The sequence below is a fragment of the Aulonocara stuartgranti genome (genome assembly GCF_965226115.1).
Source record: "Aulonocara stuartgranti genome assembly, chromosome: 20".
Classification (NCBI taxonomy): Eukaryota; Metazoa; Chordata; class Actinopteri; order Cichliformes; family Cichlidae; genus Aulonocara; species Aulonocara stuartgranti.
This window is the reverse complement of record NC_138956.1, coordinates 22,498,113-22,522,418: the sequence shown is the minus strand read 5'-3', so window position 1 is coordinate 22,522,418 and position 24,306 is coordinate 22,498,113. Positions and strand designations below refer to the sequence as shown.

The window sequence follows — 24,306 nt, the reverse complement described above, 5'->3', positions numbered from 1 at the left end:
CAGCTAGTGCGCCAAAGGGCTGCCCATCCTCAGTGCATGCCAGTGTCACCGATTGAATTCCTGCTAGCTTCTGTACATTCAGACAGCTCACAGATCTCACACACGTGAACTAAAGCGTCGTTTTCTGGGTGCTTCTGATAAAATTATTTAAACTATTTCTGCTGTTATACTGAAAAAAGAAGTTATTAAAAAAAATGAAGCAGTCATTTGCAGCTGGACTCAATTTTAATGTTTTTAGGTTTATTATGAGTTATGGAACAATTTAAATTAAGTATAATTGTAGCCAAGGATAATTAAAGAACACTGGTGACTTGTTTGGGAGTTTGAGGAAGAAGGAGAGTTTTGATGAGAAATGCTGATTTCTGTTCTATATTTTGCTCAAATAAATAAATAAAACAGTTAATCACAAAAAAGTAGCCATTTGTTTCAGCTTTGGTATTTTTCTTTATTAGTCAAAAGCCCTTTGTTTTTGCATATAACACAGAGCACCAATAATATGAAGGCAGGCTACAGTAATGGATTACAGGCTTTGGAGTCTTGTAATGAGATGGATGCCTAAATGGCTTCTAGCCATGGAATGTAATTCTTTGCACAGGGTGTTTTCTACCTTTTTCATTTTCGTATTGCACTTGTTAAAATACACCACCTTTCAAATACAGCTACAGAATATTAAAAAAAATTAAAAAAAAAAAAAAAAAAGGGAAACTATCAAAATAAGACACCCCGGCTCTGTCCCCAAAATTTCTCAAAACTGACATGGGAGACACACCCTTACACTTATGACAATGTTGAAACCCTGATTGCTCTTTTTAAAATAAGGAATCAAAAAAAACATTGTTCCCTCAGGGGCATGTCAAGCATACTTCATGCACTTCTTAGCATGAATGAGTTGAGAACAGGTCTTGGAGGACAAGCCGAGAGCAGAAGGGAGTGCAAAGTGTTGACGAGGCATGAGCTGGACACTAGAGTGGCAGACGGAGGGGATAAATGAGCGTGCTGTCACACTGCAAACATTATGCCTAGAGGAAGGAAGGGAAACTCTGTTCGGCTTGATAATGAGGTGCCCAAGTCAGAAATATTGCATCTACTGCTTCCATCAGCAACTTCCACTGCGCACGAAGAGAGCAAGGCATAAGATCGGCTTCATTTCTGCATATAGTCTCACATGAGCTTGGCTTAAATCTGCACCAAACTAAAGCATTTCCATTTATCGTCATTAAATATTGTTCCATTCTTGGATACTTATTTTAGATGGCTCTGAAGTGGCTTGTGTGTGGGGACATGTAAAGCACATAAGATAAGATAAGATAAGATAAGATAGAACTTTATTAATCCCTCGGGTGGGTTCCTCTGGGAAATTCGATTTCCAAAAAAGCACAGCACCGACAGAAGTTACAGAGTTATACACACACACACATATATATAAATACAGAGACAATATAAATAAAATATACGAAGGGGATAAATAGAATAAATAGGAATAAAAATAAAAAAATAAAAATACAAGTGAATTGCACATTTCAAGTATTGAGTCTATTGCACCGTTGACTATTTACAAAAGTATTGCACAAAAGGTATTGCACAGTGAGGTGAAGAGGCACTACAGCTTAGTTGTTCCCTCCTTTGTCCTCCTGTTTCCCCTCCCTCTCCCCTCCAGAGAGGAGTTAAACAGTTTGATGGCGTGTGGGACAAAGGAGTTTTTAAGTCTGTTAGTTCTTGTCTTTGGGAGAAGCAACCTGTCACTGAACAGACTCTTCTGGTTGTTAATGGCCGTGTGCAGAGGATGCCCAGCATTGTCCATAATGTCCATCAGTTTCTTTAATGTCCTTTTCTCTGCCACTGTCACCAGAGTGTCCAGCTTCATGCCGACCACAGAGCCAGCCTTCCTGATCCGTTTCTCCAGCCTGCATGAGTCCTTCTTTGCTGTGCTGCTCCCCCAGCACACCACAGCATAGAAAAGTACTCCAGCAACCACTGACTGGTAAAACATCCTCAGGAGCTTCCTGCAGATGTTAAAAGACCTCAGCCTCCTGAGGAAGTACAGTCGGCTTTGGGCTTTTTTATACAGGTGCTCTGTGTTGCATGACCAGTCCAGTTTATTGTCCACCCACAGCCCGAGGTACTTGTACTTGTTGACCACCTCCACCTCCTCCCCCTCTATCTGAACCGGCAGTGGACCTGCTCTAGACCTCCCGAAGTCCACAACCAGTTCCTTAGTCTTTGAGGTGTTGAGTTGCAGGTGGTTTGTGTGACTCCATGCGACAAAGTTCCTCACCAGACTTCTGTACTCCTCTTCCTGATCATCCCAGATACACCCCATGATGGCTGTGTCGTCTGCAAACTTCTGAATATGGCATAATTCAGAGTTGTAGCAGAAGTCAGAGGTGTACAGGGTGAAGAGAAGAGGGGACAGCACAGTTCCCTGTGGTGCTCCTGTGCTGCTGACCACTGTGTCAGACGTGATGTCCTTCAGCCTGACGTACTGTGGTCTGTCGGTGAGGTAGTCGGAGATCCAAGCCACCAGGCAGGGGTCCACCTCCATCCTGTTCAGTTTTTCCTGAAGCATACAGGGCCGGATGGTATTAAAGGCACTGGAAAAGTCAAGAAACAGGATCCTGACCGTGCCTTTTCCCCCATCCAGGTGTGAGTGGGCTCTGTGTAGGAGGTACAGGATGGCATCCTCCACTCCGACACCCGCCTTGTATGCAAACTGTAGTGGGTCCTGGGCATGTTGTACCTGTGGTCGGAGGAGGTTGAGGAAGAGCCGCTCTAGAGTCTTCATAAGATGTGACGTCAGTGCCACCGGTCGGAAGTCATTCAGCTCATTGGGCCTGTTCTTTTTGGGGACCGGGACGATGCAGGATGTCTTCCATAGGGCGGGCACTCTCCCCAGTCGCAGACTGAGGTTGAAGACTCGTTGTAGTGGCTCCCCAAGTTCAGCAGCACACGCCTTTAGCATCCTAGGACACACCTTGTCTGGGCCTGCTGCCTTTCTGGGGCGAAGCTTCCTCAGTTGTCTCCTGACCTGATCCACTGTGACACTGGGAGATGTTTGGGAAGAGGGGAGGGGGGGAGATGTCTTGCTGCTGAGAGAGGGATTGGAGGAGGGGGGTGTCATGGTGTCAGGAAGGGGGGGAAGCGAGGGAGGCAGGAGAGTGGGGATTGGACTCTGAGGCTGGGTCAGAATTCACCAGCCTATTGTATATCGTATTAGACAAGTGACCTATATAAGAAAGCCTGGATGAGAGGTAGCATGACAAGTCTGGGCAAACTAAGATTTATAATGGTCAAATATGGTAATTTATTAAAAGGGGGGGAAAAGGAGGTCAGTGATAAAAATGATCTAATGAGCACCACATGCAGGGTTTCTGGAACACCTGAGTGAAGGTCCGTTACATAGAAATGAACCAGCTCTTGCCAAATCAGTGAACACAACGCTCATTAGCAGCATCGCTGTGGCATAGTGCATTAGTAGGTGCTACTTAGCAAACACACATCTACATGTTTTAGCCGCCTATTACCCAGTAATGTAGGCTGCTCTTGTTGGTTATGTATCTTAGAATAAGTGATAACAGACAAAAAGCAACTAACAGATCACACTCCACTGGAGGCACTGTTTGTACTTCAGATCAGTGCTCGTTGTGGTTACTGGGTTTTTTCCCCAGCTTCCTGGAAATACCAAGTAAGTGTTTGTAGCCTGTACATTGGCTGAATTCTCTCTGCTTAGCGGCACAAATAGACACAAATGCAGGACTATGAATCCAGCTTAAGCTGATGAGTACCAGATAAATCCTCTTTATATTTTGCAGTATACCTGTGTTTTGATTCTCATCTCTGTGGTGACAGTCCTACCAGCAGGGCTGCATTTTACATTCACCAGCAGTGATTGGTTTACCAGAACTGAAGAGGAAGCAACAGCTGTAACAGAGACGACTAAGCTTTGCACTGCAGGTTAAAATTTTCAACATATTTTAAAAGGCTGATTAATGCTGAACATCCGGACTGGGTGTTGGATGAGATATGGTCATAACAATAAGGCCGACATTCCAACTATGACACGATCCTGCCTGCATGGGAAACGTCGACTGATTCATTTTTCGGTAAGAGGAGATTATCATTATTATTTGCTTTCTTTCCGCTGTTTCATCATTTTCTTCTCACTAATTGCAAATTTGTTTTCCTTTATCATGAAATAAACACGTCTACAAGTACCCAACCAGGTTCCAGTTCTTGTAGATCAAATTAACATTTACAGTCACTGCATAGACTGCAAATATCACTCTTGGACATCTGTACATCAATGACACGTCACGTCTGCAAGTGTACAATATACTGGTGTATTACTATTTAACCACAAAGTTCCATGATTTCTTTTTCCCCAACCAGTTTTTAGCAGTTCAAAAGTACAAGACAAAACTAAAACTAATAAACATGTTTAAGAAAATAATCACGAAAACAATGATTAGTTTTTAGATTCAGTCTGAAAATAGCTACTTGTTAACTTTTTGTTGAACTCCAGAATCTTCAGCTAAATTTCAAGAACAGAATATACTCTACATCCCTAACCAAACTGGTGTGGGGGGCACATCCTGTGGCTAGTGGCCAATACTCCCCTGCTGAGGCTTTTGAAACATCATCAAAGTGGCCTTCCCACAGAGGTTAGTATCAGCAGGAGACAGGATGGTGGTATGATGAATAAACATTAGTTTGGCTAACTTCTTGGACCAGGATGACAGCAAACTGGACTCAATCCAGAATGATTTCTTGAGAGAGTTACTTCTGAAGCTGTAGTCCCTAAGACATTTTGTACAGCATCACTGCACACCTTACTCAACCACACCAGCTTACACAAAGCCAGCATCTCTCCACTGGGTCTCTCACTGCCACCGCAGGACCAATAAACCGTGACACTGTTACTATGACAATGTCTCACCTCTTCCCCTCTTCAGCAGAGCAAGCACAAACTGGGATGTGGGAGCAGGAGGACACACACACACACACACACACACACACACACACACACACACACACGTTGATTCAAAGAGACTTTTACATTGAAAACCTCCCATCTTTCCCATTCTCTTGCGACTGAGCTCTCGATGTAGATTGTTATGAATCTGGATTCAGAGCACAGACCGTCTACTGAGTCACATGATGCCATCAACCATGACCACAACCAGGGTTGCACCACCCACACTGCATCCTGATTTCTGGTTTATTAATAACAAGGCATCAATTATTCAGTTTCATGACCAGGAGTGGAGCACAAACTATCTCAGAGGTGTTTACACTGAGACATTTTTGACATCTCAGCAGAACAAAAACACTCTATTTAGTATTAATTTATTTTTTTTTAATCCTTGAATTAGAATAAACGGAAAAGCATTAGAACTAATGCACAGAATACATGCTCTGATGTACTGTATATCAGCACTAAAGAAAGCCAGCCTTCCCATCCAAATGCTAAGAAGATTAGTCCAGGGGAAACGTGACAATGTACTAAAATAGTGTGCGGCTTTATCTACTGCCTGCCTGCAGAAAATCAAATCATGGAGCGACCAGCATGTTCACCCTGTACACTGCACTAACTGTGAGGATGACACTGCCAGCTGAGCACTCTGCACACACATAGAAAGGCTGTGACTGGGGCTTCTCTGGGTAGCTGAATGCTATAGGGTTGCGCCTGGTGGAATATAGCAGGTACTACAGCAAGTAGTTACTTCACATGAATCTCTGTTACCTATGATCTGTACATAAAAGACTAGTATGTGTCTATCCTTCGTGAAATGTATTAACAGCAGATTAAAATATACTGTAGTTTTGACATGTCAAGTGATTTGATTCAATCTTCCCAGGTGAATTCATTTCAGTAACAGTCAATTTATACATCAACACGGATGGATTATATTCATTCTTATATAGTCAATGTACTTTTTCCACATCTGTCATGTAAAAGCATTTAATTCAGCATGCTATAATGCTAATTCCGGCTGATTAGCATTACACACAAAATACTGCAGTTTGTTTTCCCGTTATCTGATCATAAAATGAAACAGAAAATTATTGCTTCACGGCGGCAATGGATTAAAAAACAAAAACGCAAACAAAAAACACACAGGGATCAAAGTTTCTGTTCCTCTTCAAGGAGATAAAAATCCCTGTAACCAGTGTTGCTATCTTCCATCTGTTAAGACATTTATTTCTGACAACAAAAATCTCAATCTCATGTTGGCCCCTTAGGAAAAAAAGTCATCGTACTTTATTGTCTGGGAACCATGAAAACCGTAATTTGTGCTAATCCATCGAAAGCCAGTGGAAGATTTCACAGAAGACCTTCTTTATCTCATACAACTTTCAGCCTTTGAAAGATTGGAGTAATACCGTAATGATTATAATAGCTTAATTGATGGTGTGGTGTGCGTATCCTTCCAGTATAATCCTCTACAGCTGACTCTGTGTTGCCAACAACTTTACGGTACTTAAATCAGGTTTTTCTTACCCACTGGAAAAAGACTCAAATGACCTACAGCGTCCCCTGGAAGACAGTCATTTACTAAACTTTCAAGGGCATTTTAATACAACACCTTATGTATTCACAATCATGATCAAGAGGCTAGTACAACAGAATCCCCCGTGGTAAACATAACATCTCAATATAACTGGAGAGCACAACATGTGGAGAAAGCATGAGAGCAGAGATTGACTGATAGCAGCGAAATTAAAAGCCTCCCCATATCTCTACAGCAGAGTGACCCCACAAGCAACGGCGACAAACACACCCAAGCACAGAAAGCCAACACAGCATTAAAGCAAAGAAGGAGGTTTAAAGGAAAAGTTTTGGCAGCACTGTGTACACACCTTGGCATTAATATAGGGGTCAAAGGGCCCACAGCGTTTGAACTCTTTATGGTCTACAGAGCTCTGGGAGGGAGGAACAGAAGATAGGTCGATGGTTTTGGTTCAGACAAGCAATGAACAAATGAGTGATGGTCACAAATGAGCCAAACTAAATAAAAAGGAGAAGAAAAACATTTAGATGTCATGAACAGGCAGGGAGAAATGACACACAATGAAACCAAGATATTTCTGAGTGACTTTGTGGTTACAGACGAATGTTTGTTTGACCGAATGTTTCTGACTAGGTTTGCAAAGCTCATTATGGGTCATTTCTCCTCATCTCAAATAGGATAGGCCAGGGATGGTTTCAGTCTGGAAGCTATCTGTGCAGTAAGCAACCAAATAAAATATCAAATGTAGGAGTTAAAACAGTTAAAATGGTTAGAGGAAACAAGCACTTTTCACTCTAGCAAGCTGTCAAAGCACTTCAAGTATCACATTATCAAAGGAGAAGTTGAGGCTCAAGATGCACTGGAGTTCATGTACTCTCATCAGTCTTTTTAACGTTCATCTTATTCAAATACATGCCATACTGCACTAGACTTTTACTATCTCTATATGACTCTTATTGCAAAAATGTCCATTTTAGTCTATTTAGAAAAGGATAAACGTCGTATAGTTGATGTTTAAACCATCAGAAAGGTCATCTTGACACTACCAGAGACCAAATGTGCTGAAAAGGAAAGAATCATTAGCGTAAAAGAGAGCTAGCAAGCTTCCATTAGGCCTTTATGGGTCTGCTGCAGACACACATATTGAAAAGTGACATCATTTCAATACGGTTTTCCCTTACATGTACTGCATGGGGAACGTACAAGCAAAACCAGAAGTGTAAGAGTGACCAACGTTGACACATGCACATTAACATAGATGACTAAGTGCACGGGCAGACCTGCTCGTTGAGTTTGGGGTGTGAAGGTCCTTGGTGAATGAGAAGCTTTACGATATGCTCGTCTCCCTTCCACGCAGCCAGATGGAGAGGATAGCAGCCCTTGTTGTCTGCGATGTTAGTCAGAGCCTCGTTTCTTAGCAGCACCTCCACCACCTCGCTGTAGACGAATAAAGAGATAGGTCAGAAAAAGCCAACAATAAAAACGACATTAATAAATACTCAGAGCCTTAGTAAACAGTCAATCAATAGATTCAGCTTCCCCGTTGTACAATGGTCTGCCAGGCCAGACTGCATTAAATTTCAGAGCATAAACAGACGTATTCCCGAATTCCAAACGGTGATCGCTAATCTACCTGTGTCCATTAAGGGCTGCGTGGTGAAGAGGGGTGTATCCAGTGCTGTCCACGCAATTCACATTGGGGCCTCTCCAGATACTGAAAAGCAGAAAGGATTGTCAGTTTTCCATAACAGGCAATACACAACAGGAATACCATACCCTACACCAAACATTGCCCATCCCTCTGTAAAGTCTATCCACAGGTGTGACTGTTGCTGTTCTGATTGCTATCTCACGGCTCCAGTCTCTCACGGCTACATCTACTTTAAGGTGGTGGCAAACCTTCATGTTCTCTCCTATTCTTTATAAAGATAGATGTCAGGAATGAGGAAGCACTGGGCCAAAAGCCCCATCAAACTAGGAATACAGAAAAAGAGAAAAAAAATTAATAAATAAAAAGTACTGCCAGCAGTAGGAAGCCACTGAGATGAGCTCATCTACAATAAGTCTGTGCAACCAAAGCCTGATTATTCTGGCCGAGGTCCTGATGTAGAATAGGCTTTTGTTATGTAATCTAACTAACAATAAACAAAGCTTTGGGATGGAGCCAAAAGGCACCGATGGGGTAAAGTGTAAGACAGAGAGCTAAACTACTGCTGGCCTTTCATTTATTTGAGCTGAACTCAGCTGTCAGCTTAGATTGGTTTGTTTCTTTTAATTTGCAAAGAGCACTGTGGGGAGGAGGGAGGAGAATGATGACAGGAGCAGTGGTAAAGACTGAGTAGTGGGAGTAATTTCAAGAGCTAAAAGAGAGATAGAGTGCCAGGACGGGATAGTGAGGCTCTCTGAAAGACCTTAAAACATCCTAAATAAATCATGTGACTAGGAAATCCCAGCACTAGTGAACCAAATATGTGAGACCAGAGTCATCTGGCATACTGAAAGAGAATTGGAGCAAAACAGCTGGGCCTCACAGAGAATCATAAATTTAAGAAGATTTGTTTAAAAAGAGATGAGAATTTTTCAAAATTTATTTGGTTTTTCAGATATTCTGGGAAAGATGTCTGAAATGCAAAATACTGCCTTGACAGCTGGATAGCTTCATAAATTATTACTGGTAGGAATTTTGATGCTAGCAAGCAAGTAACTTCTATGAATGAAGCCTGGAGAGAACCGGGCAAAAGAATAGCAGCAGCACAGTGCATTTCCAACTCTTTACAATGTAAAAACTAATTTAAACACACGGTCTGGGAGTCAAACACATTTAAAGATGCACTGAAGATTGATCTGTAACATAATCAGTGTGTAGACAGCGTGGCAGTGGATGCTCACCCTTATATCAACGCCACTGACAGAGTGTGACTTTGCTCCACATTCACGGCTCGTTTTTGCCGCAGTAATGGCTGTTTTGCCCCCTTAAAATACATCTCCCATAATAGCTCTGAGAACAGCCTGCAATTACACAGTCAGAGCCGTCTCATTAAATAAGTGTCTTGGAAGGCTCTGTAGCCTGCAGAACAATGGACCTGACAGAGCATGGACGCGCAGAGACGCGCCACTCTACAACTCATAACAGCCTAAGCAGTTTATTTCTTGCAGCAGGTTTTCTGGGTGTCATCCCAACTAGTCAGGCAGCACGCGTGAAGTGGGATATCAAAAGCAGTGCCAGGAGGAAAGAATAGTGGGAACATGTGGCAAGAAATGTTAGGGACAGATAAAATTCTGTTAGAGAGTGGAAAATATGTGAGCTATGATTATGTCAACTTTTCAGGCACACACACAGACACACACACAGACACACACACACACACACACACACACACACACAAATTCACTTCCTGTCTTTTAAAAGTAACCAAATGTGCAGTAGAGAGAACAGCAACACTGTCCTTTGCTTGTCCACTGAACACATCAAAAGGGAGACTGAAACAGACCGCTAGTTGCTGTCCTAGATAAAGAGTTATATAACTGCTTAAAGCAGAAATCCCATATACAAATGAACATAAACATGAATGGAGCAGTGACTACAACTGGAGAATTAAACAAAATGTGCCACAGTGCAGAAAAAAAAAAAAAAAAAAAGAAGTAGGAGAGATGCAAGATCATGCACCTTTGATTTTGGTGCAGCCATTGTCTTACACAAGTAAAGGCAACAGTTTACTGTGCACTTTTATGTATCCTGTAGTATATCCACATCCAGAATTTTGACAATCTTCCAGAAAGAAACATTGTGCAAGACAGAAGTCAGCTGTATCATAAGACATACTGCAAGATTTCCCTTTCACATTTTAAGTCATAACCTTTAAGTCTGTATTTTTAGGTTGTGTTTACATATTGGTCTTCCTCATCTGTCATGAATCTCTGTTGTGTTATTGCCACTAGAAAAAGAGGGGAAATCTAAAAATACCACACAGAAACAAACAGTGTTTCACATCATCCTCATGACCCCAAACATAAAAAAACAAAACAAAAACAAACAAACAGGAGCACGTATTATTCTACTGCCGCAATATTTCACTTTTAATCAGGGATATAGCATTAATCCTATCAAAATCACCTCCACGCAGAGGGAATGAAGATGTCAGCTCATTACATTTTCTCACTGTCACAGTATTTCAGTTTGCTATTAACAGAGGTGCCTGCAGCAGCAGCTTTAAGCGCAGTACAAGTGTTACGTCCTCTGAGCATTTTGGCAGCGTGGTACTCAAGGGCATGAGTCAGAGTGGTGCTCGACAATCCACTTCATCCTCTTACTACGGCTCACAACCAACCTAACTGAGGGATGGGGCTTAGGCCCATAGCTGGGCAATGGTCAAAACGGAGCTGATTTGGTTTGGGAGGGGGCATATTCATGGGAACTGACTGAGGAATTCCTGTTTGAAAGGCTGAGCTAATCCTTAATTTGCCTGAGGGAATATCAGCAGGATGAGGCCTAAGTTTGAAAGAGATTCTGGAGGACTGTAATTCTGTTTTGTACAAAGCCTGGCTACGAAGAGATGAGGATGGATAAGAGCATTTTCCATCTTTTATTTTTACCGTCTTTATTTTATTGGTTTAACAATATTATATTAGTCATATATACTGAATATTTAGGCTTAATAATAAACTTTTCTTTCCCTCAAGTCCAAAAGTCACTGATGTATTATTTATTTAGACCAATTTATCTCACTGAAGTATGATTTTCAGTCTTGAAATTAAATCATGTTGAATACACGGAAAATAAATCAAGTCTGTATTGCAGTTTTATCCATATTCAATAAACCCAGTAATAGAAGCAAGTAAAATCCCATTTTAGTCCCACTGTTTACAATATTTCTTGCTTAAAATGTTTAAACAGCAGGCAGTATACAAATTAAAACTGAGACTAGAGCATCAAACATCTCAAAATGTTCAAACAATATTAAAATCAAGGTATCTGAATATAATTGTTTTAGCCACTGATAGATGGGCTGGGGAAACCCTATGACTAAATTTGCTACCTAATGGTGGGTGTCGGGTACAAAGGCCGTATGGGTTGCTGACTCATCTAAAGCTAGTCAGCAATGAATAGCAGACTGATCACACCCCTTTCTCATTTCTTAGTTCTTCTGCATATTTGTCACACTTTATATAAACAAATTCTAATATTCAACAAAGAGAACCCAAGTAAATACAAAATTCAGCTTTTAAATGGTAATTCCATATATTAAAAGGAAAAAAGCTATTCAACCCTACCTGGCCCTGTGTGGAAAACTATTTTGCTCCTCCTGGTTAAATCATGAATTAAGTGTGATCAACTACATTTTTTTGGAAAGCTGAGTTCAAGTTTATTAGCCACACCCAGACCTGATTACTGCCAGACCCATTAAAGGAGGAAGTCACTTAAATAGAGCCTGTGAAGTCAAGTAGACTAAAGGCAACACATCATGCCACGAGAAAAAGAAACTTGGGAACAAATGAGAAACAAAGTGACTGATATCAGTCTGGAAAAGGTTTGGGACTCCAAGGAAACACGTTGAGAGCCATTACGCACAAATGGAGAAAATATGAATACTGGTAAACCTTCCCAGGAGTGGTCAGCCTACCAAGAGTGCATCAACAACTCATCCAGGAAGTCAGAACAGAAGCTGGAATAAAATCTAAATCTAAAATCAGGCCTTACTCGCCTCACTTAAGGTTAGAGGTCATGATTCAACAATAAGAAAGAGACACAAATGGCATCTAAGGTGAAATCAACTGCTGACCAAAAAAAACAAAAAAAAAAAATCCCCCTAAAAAACCCACAAAGGCTTGTATTACATTTGCCAAAACACATTTTGATGATGCCCGTGACTTTTGGGAAAATATTCTGTGGACTGATGAAAAAGTCTGACTGTTACATATCAGGAAAAATACAGTATTTCATTAAGAGAACGTCATACCAACAGTCAAACGTGGAGGTGGTAGTGTGATGGTCTGGAACTGCTTTGCTGCTTCAGAATTGGGACAACTTGCTGTAATTGATGGAACCATGAATTCTGCTCTCTGCCAGAAAATCCAGAAGGAAAATGTCTGGCTGTAAGTTTGTGCAACAGTTGGTACAACAAGCAATACGTTTAGGGGGCAATTAGTTGACTATGAGGAAAAAGGAAGTTCCTTTAATGAATAAAATCGTAATATCTTTGTCTAAGTATCAGAAATATGCAAAATGCAAAATCATGGCACTGCAGGTATAATAAAAACCTCAGCACTTTATCATTATTTGATCAACATTCCCATAAGCTTACATCATCTTGGGCCAGTGAACTCATGTCATTTACAGTAAAGCTGCATTCGTTTGCACACATCTACATTAGCTAACATTACGTGTAGCTCTTTTATTATTAACAAACAGTGTGATGTAAATGACAGTTTTAGCACATTATTTCATCTGTGAACATGATTTCTGCCAGAGTCATGTCAGATACTCTAAGGATTTTTATTAGTTTGGAGTTAAACATAACAAACACGATAATCCAGCAAAATATAATCAAATATCTAATTTTTAAACTGAGAGTGCATCGGTGGTAAAAATGACATACAGTGCATGTAAATGTTTATTCATTGAGCCCCGGGAAAGAGCAAGGCAAAATGCAGTAGTAGGTTTAAGCAAATAAGAACCCAGGTGTGTGTGAACCCAGTGTCAAATAAACAGATTTGCCCTCCAGCCTATTAGCAGTGTAACCACACTGCCAGGGATTAGTCTAGGCCAGGGCAGTGAGCCCAGCAGTGACTGGCACATGTCGCCCACAGTCAGGGAAATTGGGCTTAATTATGCATACTGCTGCCAGGTGCTACAACCAGATGCCCTGCTGCCAAATAGTCTACTCGAACATCTTCTCCTCAGCAGAGGCTGAAGCACTGGCCAGAGTTCCCTATGCCTGCTGAGTACTACACTCACTGACTTGATAAACAAAGAAGAAAAAAAGACTGTTAAGATGAAAACATCTAATTGATGTTAGGACCGAAGAGCTATGACTGTAATTAAGCAGTACGTGCTCATCATACACATTGTTACAGGTGAAATTACAGGAGAGCGTGTTTATAGCTACAAAGCAGTATAACGAGTTAGTTGGCACAGGGAAACGTATTAGGCAACTAAATTTCAAATGCATGACACAAGTATGGCACGGCTTCAACAAGTCTGTGACTAACAAGTCTTAAAGCTACTGATAAAGAGAACTTCTTGGTCATGTGGTTTATCGTTTTGACCATTTATGGAGAAGCTTTTCTAGAACTCATAGTGAGCTCATGTTGTATTAGGTATCAAATAGAATTTTATTCATGCCCAACAGCTGTGTGACACTGTGTTTAGGTACATTATTGTTAGCTAAATGACTATGGCAAAATTCATCAGTGAAGATACACAATGCTCCCTGCTTTGGTGATTAGGGCGTAGACATTATACATCTCAAGCTAGCAGAAATATCCCAGTGAGAACAGTGTTATGCGACAGGTTAAGAGATCACCTGAGTTATTACAGGGAATCCTGAGGGGGACTCAAATGTCTCTACGAGATATCATAACAATCGCTACAATAGTTGTCAGCAGACATTACTCTGAACCACAAATGAAAGCCTTGTGGTTCCAATTGCGGTTGTATCCTCTGGGGACTAGGGTTGACCATAATTTCAAGGCAAGCCACATAGTTGCTGCTGAGATATTTTAGCTTGGATCAAAGTGGAGGACCCACTGATCGCCCACTTTGATTAAAGTGCTTCAAAAAGAATTCTTGAGGCAAGAGGTCTTTGAAATTAGTTAAATAAATGAACAGTCTCATTCATTTCAGAAATCCTAACTGTGACGTAAACATTTCAACGAGGCTCGCGAACAGTATTGATCTTGTTTTAGTGCTACCAGAGTCTGAAACGCTTCAAACTGTGTGACAGACATGCAGCAGCTCACCAGGCGACACAGTCTTGATGAAGCCTGATTAAGACTTCATGCCTCATAAATACACCACACTGAGCACTTCACAGTGCAACTGTGTTACAGCAGGAGGTGTGAATATATGTCATATGCCCACTATGATCAGAGCAGTCCAGTGCGAGGCAGCATAATCAAGATGACTTGCATGGAAAGTGCTGGAGGTGAGGTAGGTAGACGTAAAAAAAAATGAGATGGAACAAGAATACTTTTAATCGCAGATTCACAGCTGATGCTCCTGCACATGAAACACATCTGAATGTTTGCCCTGGCATCCGCTGAGCCTTTTGCTTGAAAGAACAAGCTCATGTTCAGTTTCAGCTCAAATCTTGTTGGATTGATAGGCAGTTATTTTCTGTTATGCACACAAGCCAATTCTTGAAATTGATTTTCTGTAGAATCCAGTTAGAGTTATTTAAGATTCTCAGTTTTGCTGAGAAGAAATTCGCCAGCACGGTCATTCTTTAAATTTGACACAATGACTTTTAAAATGACTCTGACACTAATCTCCCCTTCTTTGTGGTGATCTGTGGGTGTGAATATGAAAGTAGATGCATTTCTGCGTTTCACAGGTACAGTCTGGTGTGAATCTGCCTAGTCACAGGTTAAATCATTCCAGAGAACTTTGTTCAGTTTCTTTCTTACATTTTGCAGGAAGACCAAAGCAAAGGGGAATTTAAAAAAAGAAAAGAAAGAAAGACTGAGGCAAATTTGTTTCCTGTGTCAACACACTGGGGGCACTGTCATTAATCTGGCTACAAGTACAACATGTTTTAAGTTTGAGGTGGAGTAGAGGTTGGTGTGGGCCCAGCAGGTGGGCCGCTGAGTCTGCTGAGAGCAGCAGAGTGTGAGATAAAAGAGGACGCCGCCTAGAAGGCAAGGCAAATGAAAAGGTCTGGGCGGGGGGCTGCAAGTAGCCAGTGAACACATGTGGGCCTGCACACAACAAGAAAGTTTCTTCTTATAAATTTGGTCAAAATGGGCACACACAAACACAAACGCACACACACACAGAAATAGCAAGCTCATCAACGTTAGTTTATATTTGTCCATTTGCTACTAAACGTTTTTTAGTAGCTGGTGTTAAATACGGTTCACATAAACACATGACCATAAGAGTCAGTGTAGGTGTCTGTGTGTAGCTGTCATATCAACTTCTGTTTCTTTAATGCAGGAAGAGCAGATAGAAAGTGTAAATGACAGCATTTTATCTCAGAAACCAGACGAGTTTCAGGACCACATGTTTTTCCATTACTCCACTGGGCTGTACATAAATCTCTGTAATGTCAGCTGAACCATAGCCCCAAATTGAATATCAAATCAATAGCCCCAAAGTAAAATAAATCTTTTGGAAGTCTCTGAACATCTAGATGTTTGGCCCCCTTAATTATATTTTAATTTCAGACTGGTTCAAAGCAGCCTTTTCCCCACAAAGCTAATGAAGAACCCCTTGACCCACTTGGATGAAATCTATTTTTAGCCAACCAGCACTAGTTTAAAATATGGAGGGCTACATACTGCATGGGAAGGATGCTGTATTTGTCGGCTTCTGCTCCCGCCTCTCACACATATGTGGAATTCATCACTACTGAGTGCCTTTCAGCCTGCTTTCTCAGGCTACACAAACACGAGCCGGAAACATAATGCATAGAGCAGAGCATCCCAAACTCAGATGCTCTTGGAATGCTAACATGGTGGTGTTAGATTTCCCAGCTACCACTGCTCCCTCCTGGGTTGAAGCAGCTACAAATTCTTTCAGTTCAGAGGTCAACACAGGATGAAATGTAACTGCCATGCCTGCTGCTGGCCCAGATTTCTACCGGGAAATGATTTGAGGCTCTTTGTGGTTGTGAAAAAGTAGACGCTACCTTCTTAACACAGACTTTCATGCAAAATGTCTCAAAATGACATTTTGTGAAGAAAGTCCAGCTTTTCTGAAGCACAGCTAAGGACAGTGGGTGTCCAAACCCCGCTGTGAGCCCGTCATTTTGTACACACGTCATCCCTGCAACCCATCTTCACACATACTTGCACACTGGTCGCAATACAAAGAGAAGCTAGAGGAAATAGTGTTTTCAAAAGGACAGTAGGTGCAAGTTCTCCTGCAGCATATATTCTCTCGGCTGACAGCAGCCTGACAGCATGGGTCTGCTTGGGATGAGCCAGAAATTGTGGATGTAATGGGATGGAAAGATCTGGAGTTTTGCCCAAGCCTCTTAAAATGCTAACCAAGTATCAAAGCTGATGATCCTAGCGAGCATTCAGAAAGCAGAAAAACATCCCTTAGGAAAACTATATTTCAAGAGACCTTCGTGAATATCTTAAGCCGATGTTTATCTCCAAACACTGAAAAAGCCCCACTTCTTTCAGTCAACATCTTTCAGACGCATACGGCTAAATAAGAACTCTTAATAGGTGGTCCAGTTCAGTCCAAATGACAGCTCAATTTTCTTTGTAAAACTAAAAAAAAAAAAAAAAAAAAGTATAGAAAAGCCCCAGAATGGTCTTTTTTGGGCTGAAATGAATATGAAAAGCACCATTTGACGCTTTGTCAGTGGGACAAAGGACACGGCTGTGGAACTGGGAGACCAACCCTCATCTGGCTAAGCTCTCAGAACGTCTGTCCAGGACTCCATGCATTCCTCCGTTAATTTCCCCTCAGTGGGCAAGCACTTTCCCTGCCAGGGACTTGTCTTACCTCCGGTGTAACCGCTGCAGCTGCTTGTGTTTGGATGACCTGGGCCAGGAAATACTAGTGTTGGTCTCTTCCTGTATACCTCTGGGTTCAAAAAGGGTCATAGGGCTTCTAGTAAAAACTACAGTATGGAGGAAAAACAAGTAAATATATGCCCTAAAATTAGATTAATGTAACTTAAATAGAGTAGCCGCCGCTGTGCTGTAGTACTAAAAAGGTTACACTGTGATCTTACTACTTGAGGAAGCCCTTCCCAGCTCGTTTCGGTGTTAATGGAGCACCATGAAACAAATGTTTGGGGCGGCAGGGGTGTTAAACACGCCGGGGGTCAGTGTCTGTACCATGGCAACGGCTGGGATGCCGCCTCCTGGGAAAGCAGACATTCAGCCGAGCAGAGCTGTACAACAGCCTGCGCGCAAAAACACTGCAAGTCGTAACATGCGTTCCATTCCAGAGTACACACACACCCACACACACGCGCACACAAACACCAAGGAATGGGACAAAAGTTGATTAGCTCACTCATCTGCATCGCCTGTGGTTTCTTTCTGCGATAAACGAGTAGGTTTTTCCACTATATTGAATGTACAAGGTCAAATACAAACAGCAACTGACAACAGCAATAACTGTCATTATATGTCATCTCATATAACTGAGCCTGAAAAGCAACTTGAAGTGAGGAAAAGTGTTATTACACAAGTAGAAGTGAACATGGAATCAAGCGGAGGTACAAGCTGACACAACCAGAACAGGCGAAAATTCGCCAAAGAAAGCTGTCTTAGCCAGAGATCAAATCTCCTCTGACGGGATTAAAGGCCTGCACTTTCTAACAATGGATGATGAATGGGTTGCAAAGAGATTTTGATAAAAGGGGGTTGGAAAAAAACATGCACATACAAACCCACAGCCTGTGCCACTGTACCAATCCACTGTAATACCCTTAGATGTATTGACATTTTCATTGTGGAAACTAAATCAAATGTCATGCAGAACAGAAACAGCCCTCCAAAGCAGCCAGTCATAGTCAACACTCATGCAAATTCTTATAAGAGCCTGTCCAGTATTCTCAAGTGTCGCCAGCCAGAAGCTTTTTAGATCCACACACCACCTATTCATTTATTCATTTCCTCCTGAGCCTAGCCAATAATTTCCCAGAGATCCCATTGCCAAACACCGATTGTTCAAGACAAATGAGATGACACAATGGACTCGCCAGTCCGCCCACGGAGCAGTGAGGATGAGACGAGTCAGCCTTCACCGCATGACATTTCTGAATTGGATTTCCAATTAGGAGAATTTAATGTAATAATCTCAAGCAAATCTTGCAGTCTCCACGAAGTAACACAGTGGCGCATCACCCCGAGCTTTGCCTTAACACTTCTCCCTCAGAGGAAGGCGGCTGTTACCGGGAAACCCAAGGGAGCAATTTTATATGATTGACATACACTTAACCACAGACAGGCAACCTGCAGGTTGTATGAGAGGCAGCATTTAGAAAAGCTATAAGCCTTATATTTTTAAAGAGTCGACTCTTTTTCAACAAAAGGACTTTTAAATTCTTTCTTTGCAGGTTTTCATATTGTGTGTAACACACCGTGTAAACCACAGAAACTTCATGATTAAAACAAACAAACATGATCTGTCACCAGAGAGAAAAACAAGAATCAAACTGTGGCGAGCCAATAATGCAGATAACATACAACACAAAATGAAAAATACCTTATCTGATTTTTTTTTTTTAATGTTCTCAACATCTGCACAACCTTACAGGGATCGTATACTTCTACTAAGGGCTTGTCCCTTTAGTACATCTTTTAGCTTTACCCAGTGTGTGATTTTGGGTAATTGAATCTGATTATGTCCACAGTCACTATCAATTGCAGACAATACAATGTGGACAAGTATGATAGCTACTTTATATAACTCTGGGCTGTTTTTTCAGTTTTTAATAGTGACCTCATAAATACTGAAGGCTGACAGAGAGAGCAGGAGGAAGGAGAGCTAACTCTTTCTAACCATACAGAGTAGATGTGACAAACCACATCAAATGTTTACCTCACTGAGGACTTCCTCCAGTGACTACTAAAAAGAGAAAGTCATATTCCTGGTTCACACAAGTCTGAGGATAGTCAATAAGGTTTCATACGACAAAGATTTCCTTATAATAAGATAATTTTGCTAAACAATGAGAATCCAATTGTGAGAAGACTTTCCATCTCCAGACCTGTGACTGTGTTCACGTCCAGACTCTATGTAAGCATTATAATTACTGACACATCTGCAATTCGTTTCTTTAAACGTAATCGTGGGCCGATTCGTTACAGATTTCTTTAGTTAAATTGCATAATTTCCTCTCAGGCTGTTTGTGCACATTACAGTAGAAATGGCAGTAACACAGGAGGTGTAGGCTAACAAAGAAGCATGCCACTGCTTGGGCGCTGCACTGGTTTGGCTTGCGATTGTTTGACAATGCAGGGAAGCATGCAAACATGAAACATCGTTTCTTGCAGTAACAATAAAGGATTGGGTAATATTCGCCAGGGGCAAAGCTGCTGTCTGTCTCCCATGTAGTCAGAGCCACCTCGCCTCGGCTTTCCCCAAGATTACCTGAGCAGACTGGAGAGCGGATGAGAGGAGGCGCCGTGGCCACCGCTGTTGCCGCTTCCACCGGTCCCAGACGATCCGCCAGCGGACTGTCGCTTCCCGGATAAAAGCTTCTCCACGGCAGCCAGGTTTCCCGTGCGCGCCGCTTCAAGAAGCTCCTGCTCCTTTCCCATCGCGGATCCCAGAAAGAAATCAAAGGAGGCGCGGGGAAAAGAAGGAAAAAGGGGAGGGGGGTCGGTTATGGGAGTGAAATTCCTGTGCGAGCCCCTCTTTCTCCCGACCTCAAGTTATTTCTCAGTGCTGCTAAGTGTGAAGGGGAAACAAAAGCTCCCTCCGCCGCCGGATCCGTCCGACCCGATCCACGGGTGCTTCTGGCGCTCACTGGAGTGAAAAGTTTCTTTCAACAGCACGGCGCATCGAACAAACTTCCTCTGACCAGACCACTGAGCGTCGTCCGTCACTTCCTCGAAACTGCCCTTTCTTTATGCATCTCCAGTCCGAAACCCTTCAGACGCACACGCATTCGCACACACACACATTTATACCCCCTATCACCGCCGCCCTTACTGCTTCAATCAGAAGGTGGATGGATATAAGCAAGATGGCGCATTGAATAGAGACAGGCAGGATTTACCCATTCAGTGCTTTTAAGATCTGTTCGCCTCTGACCTCTTGTATCCACAGTAAACGTCCATATATAGTCCCTTAATTACTTACTAAACGCTTTATAAATTACTGATTGGTAGCTGTAAGTATAAATAATACTACTAGTAATAATATCAATAATAATAACAAGAAGAAGAAGAACACAAATTAAGAATAAATATTTATGAATAACTATAACTGTGAATTACTCTTACTATCAATGGAACTACCTGACATTAGCAGCTAGGCAACTCTAATCGTATTAATTCCGGTCAAATTAATAAATGTTTTACAGCATTTTGTCCAGTGAAAGTAGATAATCTGGGAAATAACAAGAGAAAATCAAGGAATATATAATGCTTTATTTATTTCAGACAGAAGCCACTTGCAGCCTGAATATTCACTGAATATTGCGCTGTAATTAAGGGGCAAAAAGACAAAGCAAAATGAAACGAACAAACAAATGAACGAACATGACCTGTTTATTCCTAACATCTGAACGTTACTTCCATAGTCCTTCGCTGGTTGCTTCACAGAAGGCGGTGTTAATAAAGTTCGTACAAAACGGAAACGGAAATGCGTATGCTGTGTTAGCAACATTACCAGGGAAATTAGCCATTTGATGCATCGTACCTCTTACTGTAGGTGGTTACGTATTTATATAATCCGTAGCTACTGCGTTCATTAGAATATACTTTTGTGTACTGGGGTATATTATATCAATCAGGCATGTGTTAGCCCCCGCTAGCTTCTAATTATCGTTAGCTTAAATTGACGGCCAGACTGTTGCCGCTGCTTTGTTGACGCCTAGCTGCGTACAGGGTATGTGCATACTGGTTTGTTTGTTTTTTGTAAAGTTTTTATCCACACACTGCTATTAATACTAATGTACCTAATTTCTGGGCTAGCTAGCTAAAACAATTAAGTAATTTAGCCAATTGTAGCTAGCTTTTTAGAGTTGGGGTAAGTATCTCATCAACTTCTTTGATATTTGCAGAATCTAAAGTGAAATTAGTAAAATGGCAGACCCTGCACGTATCAAGAGTGATGATGCACTTAAGAGGACATCTCCTACCGACGAGGAGCACCTGAAGTCAGAGGAGAGTGAAAATCCTTCAGCCACAGAAAAACCTGCAAATGAAAACCTAGAGACATCGTCGCAAGATCAGCCTAAAGAAAATAAACATGTGAGTTTCGGAGCGTCATTTGCATAAGTTATTCAAGAAAGAGGTTAGAAAAGAAAAAGTGGGATAAGTAGGGCGATGAAGAAAGTAAACAGGAGTACTGGAAGGCTAGACGCACTGCATAGGCTTGTAGTGAGATGTATGTGAGGAAGGAGAAAAAGAACTTGAATCGACTGGTAGATGGAGAAATCAAGATGGAAAGTATTTGAAGAAGGTTAGGGCGATTAAGGATAGAGATGGAAATATGGTAACAAATGACCCGTGGATCTAGAGAGAGGAAATGATTGGGTGCCAAGGGAGGATTGCTGTTACAGCATGATAAAGCAGGAGTGGCAGAGAAGTAGGGAGCAGATAGAAGAGAGGTGGTTGGAGAGAAGAGGAATCAAAGTCAGTAGAAGCAAACAGAATATATGTACTTGAATGAAAGGGGGATAGGCTTAAAAGTGAAGATGTAAGGAGCTGAGGTACTGAGTGTGTCTATAAATATATGGGCTCAGCCATCCAAAGCAATGAACCGTGCAAAAGGGAAGTGAACAAGGGAATGCAGCCATGGTGGAGCGAGTGAAGACGCTTGTCAGGGGTCATTTATGCCAGAATGATAGCAGCAAGGGTGGAAGGGTTACACGATGGTAATGAGACCTGCAATGATGTGTTGTTTGGAGACAGTGGGGGTAACAAAAAGACAGGGGGTGGAGTTTAAGGATGCTAAGATTTTCTTTGGGAGTGACCAGTATGGACAGGGCTAGACATAAGTATATCAGAGGGTCACCTCAGGTTGAGTATTTTGGAGACAAAGTTGGAGAATCAAGGCTGAGATGGTTCTAATACCTACAGAGGAGGGATGGTGGATTTACTGGACAAAGGATGTTAAAGATGAAGCTGACAGATAGAAGGTAAAGAAGAAGACCACAGAGAGGTTTATGAATGTAGTGAAGGAGGACATATACGAGTTTGGTGTATAATAAAACAGGATGAGATGCAGGCAGATGATCCACTGAAGAAACCCCTAAAGAGAGCAGCCAAAACAAGAATACCCTAGACAGTTGGTTGACAAACTTAAATGTACTGTTTCAGTTCCATTTTAAATAAATATTGTATTACAGTAAAATTAATGTTACATTAAAAATCATTTAACTGACCATATGTATACTAAAAAGTTTAAACCAACAAAAATCCTAAAACCTGAATGATCAGATTTGAATTTTTAGGTTGTCATTTGTGTTTTTGTTATGTGGTTTCACAGTGGTGTCTCTGTCTTTGTAGTATTTCTGAATAATTTTGTCTTCCACTGGATAGGAAACACCAGGGGGAGAAGATGAGGAAGAGGGAACCTCTGGCCAGCCTCCTTTGAAAAGGTTAAAAGTGGAACCTGAGAAGAAAAAGGAGAAGCGGCACAAGGTTGATGAAGATGAAATACAGAAGATGCAGTAAGATGACCTTTTTAATCTCACAGATCATCATTCTTATTCTTGAAATCATGTAATTTGCGAAAATTCGCCATAACTCCATAACATTTTCAGAGTTTTGGTGTCATCATTTTCTGAAGAGCAGCTGAATCGCTATGAAATGTACAGACGTTCTGCATTCCCGAAGGCTGCCATTAAAAGGGTAAGGTTTTTTTTTTGTTTTGTTTTTTTTAATAATAATAATAGAGGAAGTATTAAAAAACCCTGAAAATGTTGTATTGATTTGATGTCTCTTATTTTAATATTCTAGCTCATCCAGTCAATAACAGGATCATCGGTGTCCCAGAATGTTGTTATTGCCATGTCTGGTATTGCAAAGGTCTTTGCTGGGGAAATTGTCGAGGAAGGTTAGTTGGAGGATTTAAGAAAACCGAAGTCACCCAGACTACGAGGTTGTATGAATTATAGTTTCATGAGGTGTCTTTGCCTTTACAGCTCTGGATGTTTGTGAGAAGTGGGGAGACACACCACCACTTCAGCCCAAGCACATGAGGGAAGCAGTGAGGAGGCTGAAGAGTAGAGATCAGATTCCCAACACAAAGTACAAGAACATTCTCTTTCACTGACACACCTGAGCTGCAGATTGTATGAGGATGACGGATAAATGCCAGTAATTTAATAAGTGGTGCAGAGCATATGGAAAACTCACCATGAAGCCACTTAACACATCTTGCAGCCAAGTAGGCAGTGACTGCAGTCCTGAAGAGCAGTCAAGGCAGCTGCTAAATAAAGCTGAGTTGTCATTCACCCCTCAAAGTCGGGGTAAACGTTTTTCTCATCATTAAATTGGTTGCAACTAAACAGTGAGAAATGATGGTTTTATTTAAAACATGTTTTATATTTTAATAGTCAATGTTTTTTTCTTTTTGACTGAAACATTTTAATGTGATTAGGACCAAGCTGAAAATGCAAACATCATTTTTAGTTTGATTCCATATTTAAAAGCCTTCGAATCATTTAAGACCCTTCTTCTCTGTAGCCAATAGTATTAGTTGTTTGACCATGAACTGGAATTGGAAATAGTTTGAACTCAAGACAGACTTGATGGAAAACTGGGTGCTTGACATTTGTTACTTCAGTTTATATTTTTGTGCAGGTTGTAAACAAGAAGATAAATTCTGTTTAAACTGTATTTGTAAATATTGTACTTTGAGATTAAAGTCAAGTTTGCATTATACTAGTAAAATGAGCAGAATGATACTTTGAGTTTTTTGCTCAGACAG

General features: G+C 41.3%; 2 protein-coding genes across 9 annotated transcripts in view; one reads left to right on the top strand and one right to left on the bottom strand.

Annotated features, from left to right (window-relative positions):
* Window positions 1–20,435, bottom strand: part of LOC309696527 (ankyrin repeat and SAM domain-containing protein 1A) — a 65,909-nt gene extending 45,474 nt beyond the window's left edge. For 4 of the 8 annotated variants that reach the window (XM_082517791.1, XM_082517788.1, XM_082517789.1 and 1 more), the window contains exons 1-4: window positions 19,792–20,434; window positions 8,143–8,223; window positions 7,790–7,946; window positions 6,859–6,921 (exon numbers count right to left, since the gene is read on the bottom strand). In XM_082517791.1, coding sequence (XP_082373917.1) covers window positions 6,859–6,921; window positions 7,790–7,946; window positions 8,143–8,223; window positions 19,792–19,961 — 471 coding nt within the window. In that variant the 5' untranslated portion in view covers window positions 19,962–20,434. Of the gene's footprint in view, window positions 1–6,858; window positions 6,922–7,789; window positions 7,947–8,142; window positions 8,224–19,791 lie in introns of all 8 variants that reach the window. The other 4 variants (XM_082517790.1, XM_082517794.1, XM_082517792.1 and 1 more) reach the window with 4 other exon arrangements.
* Window positions 20,436–20,932: 497 nt separating this feature from the next.
* On the top strand, window positions 20,933–24,260 carry taf11 (TAF11 RNA polymerase II, TATA box binding protein (TBP)-associated factor). Its single transcript, XM_082517801.1, has 6 exons — window positions 20,933–21,255; window positions 21,431–21,620; window positions 22,914–23,044; window positions 23,138–23,225; window positions 23,334–23,430; window positions 23,519–24,260. The coding sequence occupies exons 2-6, from the start codon at window positions 21,453–21,455 to the stop codon at window positions 23,647–23,649; spliced, it is 615 nt and encodes a 204-aa protein (XP_082373927.1). The 5' UTR covers window positions 20,933–21,255; window positions 21,431–21,452; the 3' UTR covers window positions 23,650–24,260.
* The last annotated feature ends 46 nt before the right edge of the window (window positions 24,261–24,306 follow it).

What these genes read in the sequence shown, in the direction of transcription:
- taf11 (XM_082517801.1), top strand. Translation starts at nt 21,453, where the DNA reads ATGGCAGACCCTGCACGTATCAAGAGTGATGATGCACTTAAGAGGACA. An exon ending in GATGAAATACAGAAGATGCA is followed by an intron (nt 23,045 to 23,137) that starts GTAAGATGACCT and finishes TAACATTTTCAG; the next exon opens with AGTTTTGGTGTCATCATTTT. An exon ending in TGGGGAAATTGTCGAGGAAG is followed by an intron (nt 23,431 to 23,518) that starts GTTAGTTGGAGG and finishes TTGCCTTTACAG; the next exon opens with CTCTGGATGTTTGTGAGAAG.